Source organism: Carica papaya, chromosome 5 (assembly GCF_054855325.1).
Source record: "Carica papaya isolate Zhongbai chromosome 5, ASM5485532v1, whole genome shotgun sequence".
Classification (NCBI taxonomy): Eukaryota; Viridiplantae; Streptophyta; class Magnoliopsida; order Brassicales; family Caricaceae; genus Carica; species Carica papaya.
The window spans coordinates 10,495,944-10,502,413 of NC_142313.1; the positions used below are offsets into that span (position 1 = coordinate 10,495,944).

The following is a 6,470-nucleotide window of genomic DNA, read 5'->3' on the forward strand; positions in this document are numbered from 1 at the left end:
TACGTACACAATTAAATATCTACTTGCTCTTAACCACGTGTCCTTGTTAATTTTTGAGCACATAAAAAATGTGATGTACATTGGTATAGTATAGAGAAAATTATTATTAATCTACAAGTTTCTGCAAGTGGCTGAAATTGGAATTAATTAAGCAAGCTTCCCATATTTGATTACTTATGCGATTGTTAATATTAGATCATTAAAGACTCTCAATCTCTCAGGGTCATGTTAAGGTTGCCCATGTCCTACACTCATTTGTCATAATGCATTCATGGACCAGGATAACTATGAGCTCAACACAATTAGCAGACCGACAAACCATGTGACCCAAAATGCAATGAGGAAATTAAAAAATAAAAGATAGCACACTGATGATCTCAAAGAGGAGAAAAAGGCAGAATTATTATTGCTGTTAGGAGGAGGAATTGGAAATTTATCAGTCCATTCACGATGTTGTTATTGGCCGGGAATGTTGTTGTTGAGAGCAATTTTGAAAATGCTAGAAATTCTTGATTAAGTAAATATAATGGTTGATAATGCCATCCCATCTAAGAATAAACTTAATTTTATTTATGTAATATTAATTACTTATATCACATAACCACTGTAATAATAACCCCTCTGACTTTAACAACTAGAGTATGATTATATATCTATGGTAATTTATTTATTCCGTTATACACTATTGTTGGACACGTGGCACAATAGGTCTGATGATGTCAACGATGATGCTGACCTGGCGAAACTCCACAACTCTATTTCACCGTTATAGTCTTGGTTTGACATTGACAACGTTGAAGTTCTCTGCAACTGCAGATGGTGATTATCAGTTGGGGTACTGCAATAAGTCATGATTGGTTCATTGAAGCAGGTTAATTCCCTTGAAGTCTCGGTTTGACCATTAAGCTGGGAAGCTACGAGCCGGTCTAGGGCTACCCAGTTGGAGATGAAGTTGGTACCCGATTGATATTGACCCGTGTTTTGATCATCACCATTGTTACTCCTTACCTGGTTGTTGTTGATTGATGAGTTGCTTATTTCATTTTCTGTGATGATGGGCTGATAGCAAGTTCGGCTACTGGTAGAGTTTGGGCTCTCTAGGCTTGGGAGTTTCATGAGCGAATCCTGATGATAGCCATTGTTGACTAATGCAGCTGCTGTCTCGATTGGCTTCAGATATGATCTGCCTCCGCCATGGTTCTCCTCTTTACAAGCCCTCATGTCCATGTACTCAAGAATCTGCTTCAGCGCTCCTTCATTGAACATTTGTATTGCCCTTGTTTGATCTTCTGTAGCAGTAGTGACGGAAGAATTCACTGGACTGAGTAGGGTTTTGTGGTGATTTTTCTTCTTGAAGATCCGACAAACAACCCATCCTTCTTCCTGTGCTGCCTCTCCCATACTACTAATCACCTTTATTTAAAACATTACAAAATTAATTAATTACCATTATGAGCATCAATGGTCGGCTAATTTCCTATCAATAAACTTTGTTATTCCGCATAAACTACTCATTACCATATTACTTTTATTTGTGTCACTGTAGAATTTGATCCCTTTCCTCCTATAAAGTGTGATAATGGAGCACGTTTCTCAACACTTAAACTATTTCCCATATAGATAAAGTGTAAAATCCTTACTTCAACTATTTCCTATATAGATAAAGTGTAAAATCACCTTCAAAATTTTAGCTAAATGATCAGTTATTAGGTAGTGTAGAGCTTACGTTGGTGTCAATGGTGTTGTCGTCAAGTCTGTATTCGTGCATGATCCAGTCAGACTTTTGACCATGAGGAGCTCGGCCTTTGTAGAAAACCAGAGTCTTTCTCATTCCAATGCGTTTGCAGTTGCTGTATATCACCTTATCACGGCCGGTAGCTTTCCAAAAGCCGGCAGCCGTGGCTCTGTTTGTTCTTGTTCCAGTGGGGTACTTCTTGTCTTTATGACTGAAGAAATACCAGTCGTTTTGAGGAGTGGTTCCTATTTTGCACTTTTCTGCACAAATCCCGAAATGGGAAAAGAGCTTTCCAATAAGTACTATTAGCCGGGACGTGAACAAAACGTCTATTCTATATATATGTGTATATATGCTACATGTATAGATATAATAAGTATAGTGAAAGTGAAAATACATTGAAACTGAAAAGGAGGAAGAAAGATGACTTTGTTTCAGAAGATTATTAAAACATTACATGCACGTAAGAAAAAAACAGCAAGCAATTGAAAAAAAAGGAGAGCAGGTAGACGACCTTGTATATCCCATGGTTCGAGCTTGTTTAGATCAACATCTCTAATAACGTCTAAATCAATCTCCTCAAAGGAGACCTTCTTTCTCAAGTAGTAATGCAGAAGCTCCTCCTCTGTGGGATGAAACCGAAAGCCAGGAGGCACTTGAGACTGTCCATTTACAGATATGCTCATATTTTCTGGCATCTAACTTCACCAAATCAAAAGAAGAAGAAAACGAGAGAGACAGAGAGAAAATTAATGATAGATGTATAACTGACAAGAATGCTGTATACCCAAATGGGTAGAGTAGAGTGAGCATATATATATATGTGATTTGCAAGACATAAAAGGGTCAAAAAAAAAAAAAAAGCTAGAGAGATAGCTTTTGTTTTCATGCTCCCTTATTAATTGTAAATTTTAATAATAAAGTAGTAGTTCAATATTAATAATAACATAATTAATTTTATAAAAAAAAAATAGAACTCCAAAATTGGAAAAAGAAAAAAAGAAAGGCAAAAAACCCTTTTTTAAGTGGGGTTAGTTTTACTATGCTTCGAGAAGAGCCACCTACCTATCTGGATGGAGAGAGGGCAGGGTGGAACTGTTTTTTTGTTTTTTTGTTTTTTATTTATTTTTTGGGTTAATGAAAAAAAAAAAGAAATGGTGGGACCCATTATGGTTACGAAAAGTGGGTCCCTCTCGGACGTTGTGGCAAGTAGATTGCAGGGGGCAGGCCTCCATCGAAACTACGACGCTCAACCTTAAAATCTGAACTTTCAAAACCAAAACGCATTCATTCTCTCTGGTTGTTTTTAGGGTTCTGCAACCACCGCCAACAAGAATGAAAGGAAGATGATGATGATGGGGTAGGCATTGTGCTTTCATGGCCCCCTTTTCTCCAAAGCTCATAATATGATTGGAGCTGTCCAAACTTCATTTAATTATATATGAACTACTTTTCCATTATTCAATTAAAGTTATTTTACTACATTTATTTATTTTTTATTAGTTTAATTTTTGGGCTCATGTGTATCTAATTTTCTTTGAATTCAATTATTTAACATGTATGTGTACTCTCTGTTGGTTCACTCACTTATTGTCTATAATTGGATAGAGCTAGGCACAACATCCCATATTGTTTCATTTGTGTCTGTTAAATTCGGTATTAATCTAATCAAAACTACTTCGATTCTGAATTCATTAAGATCTGCGGGTGTGTGTATACCAATTACTTATTAATTCAAATTGTAAGTATATGTTTTAGTTCTTGTTTAATAATTATTTATTTATTTTCGTATTATTATAAATAATTTAATTGACAGTAAATTTTATAAATTAAATAGTTAACAATAAATTTAAAAAATTAGGTGATTGACAGCAAATATTACATATTGAGTAATTTATTAGAATTATAATATTTAATTGATTGTTAATTAAAATTATATGTGTATATATACTTCACCTTTATTCAGTAGAAATTCTATATGGTATCAAAGCTACTACACCCCTAATATGTTTCTTCTATTCTCTCTCTCTCTCTCTTTTTTTCTCTTACAAGTTTTTACATTCTTTTTCAATTCAATACTCAATTTGAATGACTTTAAATCTTTTCCGTGTTAGCTTAATTTTTCCAGTTGTGTATAATTGGTCGTTGTATGGATAAAGATTTAAAGCTGAAAAAATATGAAACAATTGGGCAATAATTGTTACAGAAAGAGTGTGAGAGGAACTAAATAATCAATTTACAAATAAATGAACTGGTCTTTATATTTTATCACTACCTATTATTTAGCATTTCTATAATTTGGTTGTTATATTTATATTTGATCCGGGATTAATACCACTTGTATTTATATATTTATTTTTTAATTCAATAAAACCTTTTAGCTTTAGAAAAAAAAAAAAAATTCATATTTTGTACGTACATATTCCACTTTATATATTTAAAACGTTATAGATAATTTATACACTAATTTAAATGTCTCTGGGCGGTTAGTTAGACTTAGATACGTATATACACTAATTAGTACTGTTCAAGAATTGTTGGTTAATTGCTATATCATATGCAGATAAACGATGATAATGTTTACTGACGTAAGATATATATATATATATATATTATATAATACTTATGTCGGTCCTCTCTAGTAGTCGTGTCATCTCCTGTGTGTCGAAATTAATTAGACTCCACTCTTTGATTGAAGTTAAGCTCATGTGAGCTACTCTAAGACCGTGGTCAACCTGACAACGTTAGGCCACTAAATATTGGATATTTCAATGTCGACAAGGTTGTTCCAGCTTATTTAGACAACAACTAATTAATTAATTAAGATTATATCAAATCTTATTCAGGTTTATCTTAATTCTAATATTATTGTTTCAATATTTTTTACATGTCAAGTTCAACAAAAGCTTACCAACATGCTGCGATACTTCATTAGGATCATTAATTATACATGAGGTCTATAGATATATATATATATAAATATATATATAGTTTATTAATATTCTCGTAATCTAGATCTGATTTTTTCTTTATTACTTATGAATATTGGCACATAATTTGTTATTGGGCTGGTGTTTTTCTAGTGGGTTGTGAGCCCAACCCGCCTTTTATATACCCTGTATTATGCGTTTCATTAATTCTGTGGTTGTTCTGTTGCTGTGCTTTGCAGGTGTACATGGTGCTGGTCGGGAAGTATAAAAGGCATGTTTCTGCATATGCCATTCATTCGAAAAAAAATTCCCAGAAACCCTAGTTAGGGTTCCTTTCATCGGTGCTCATCGGTGCTATCTCTCCAAATGATTCTAGATATTTTCCTGCTACTTCCTTCATAAATCTAGTAGATATTATCTAGATAGGAAGTTTAATCAGTGAAAGTTTGCATTTTGTTTCATGGTATCAGATTGGAACTAAGTATAGAAAGTGAAAACTCAAATAGAACTACTGCAAACCAGAATCCTAGTGTTTTGAACAGAACTAGCTTAGACTCTATGAATCCTAATAGCCTGTACTATATAGAAAATGATTTAAACTCTAGCACAGTCTTAGTACCTTAGTTTTTAGAGGGAAATAATTATTATACATGGGCTCGGTCTATGAAACGAGTGCTTAGAATCCATAACAAACTCAGGTTCATTGATGGAACCCTAACTAAGCTAACAGATCCCACTGATCCACTCAAAGAGCAATAGTTATGATGTAACGACATTATAATTACCTAGATGGAGAACGCCATATCACTAGAAATTAAAGCCAGCGCCTTTTATGTTGACATGGCCCATCAGTTGTGGTTAGACCTTGACCAAAGACACGCTCAACAGAACGCACCTAGAACATTTGAGATTAAACCATCTATTATCAATCTCTTACAGAGTCAAGATCCAGTTAGGGTCTACTGGACCAAGTTGAACAATTTGGTTGATGAATTAATTAACTATGAGTTAATGCCCAATTGCACTTGTGGGGGTCTTAAGACTGTGATTGAATATCAGGATAGAGACTATATAATGAAGTTCCTTATTGGCTTGGATGAATCCTACAAAGGAATGATAGGCCAAATCCTGATGATGAGGCCTCTGCCTAGTATGAATGAAGTCTTTTCCATCATTCAATAGGAAGAGAAACATGTGGAGATATCCTTGGAGTTCATGACCAATAAGGCCATGGCCTTTAGCATTAGGGAAATCAGTAAATTAATGAAAACCATAAACTCGAATAAGGATAAATATTTCTACACTCATTGCAAAGTAAATGGGCACTCATTGGGAAGATGCTATAAGGCAAACTCGAATATACCCATATGTTCCTATTGTAGCAAACCTGGACACATAGTTGAAACCTAATATAGTTTCAAGGGGCAGCCTAAAGGGCAGAAACAATAAACTAAAACCAGGCAGGCCAATGTCAACCAGGTCTCTGCCAATGAACCGGTAGGTTAGCCTACTTGTGATGAACACCCATTGATAACAATAGAGCAGTACAACTAGTTGATGTTTCCCATTCAGCAAAATAGGTCCACTATTAATCTGGTTCAGTCAGCTAGAGAGACCACAGAATTTGGACTCAACAACTTTCACTAGTAAGCTTTTTTACTTTAGTGCAAATTCAGATAACATAGATGAAAGCATATAAGCTCCCTGGATCATAGATACAGGAGATTCAGATCATATTATCCATGCATCACATTTATACACTGAGATCACTTCAAACATTGAGTTTGAAGTTGTTTGACTAAATA

General features: G+C 34.3%; 1 protein-coding gene across 1 annotated transcript; it reads right to left on the reverse strand.

Annotated features, from left to right (window-relative positions):
* Window positions 1–611: 611 nt before the first annotated feature.
* On the reverse strand, window positions 612–2,509 carry NST1 (NAC (No Apical Meristem) domain transcriptional regulator superfamily protein). Its single transcript, XM_088220265.1, has 3 exons — window positions 2,250–2,509; window positions 1,727–1,995; window positions 612–1,413 (listed from the first exon to the last, which is right to left on the reverse strand). The coding sequence occupies exons 1-3, from the start codon at window positions 2,431–2,433 to the stop codon at window positions 676–678; spliced, it is 1,191 nt and encodes a 396-aa protein (XP_088076391.1). The 5' UTR covers window positions 2,434–2,509; the 3' UTR covers window positions 612–675.
* Window positions 2,510–6,470: the final 3,961 nt, after the last annotated feature.

What these genes read in the sequence shown, in the direction of transcription:
- NST1 (XM_088220265.1), bottom strand. Translation starts at nt 2,433, where the DNA reads ATGCCAGAAAATATGAGCATATCTGTAAATGGACAGTCTCAAGTGCCT. An exon ending in CGAACCATGGGATATACAAG is followed by an intron (nt 1,996 to 2,249) that starts GTCGTCTACCTG and finishes GGATTTGTGCAG; the next exon opens with AAAAGTGCAAAATAGGAACC. An exon ending in ACAACACCATTGACACCAAC is followed by an intron (nt 1,414 to 1,726) that starts GTAAGCTCTACA and finishes TTTTAAATAAAG; the next exon opens with GTGATTAGTAGTATGGGAGA.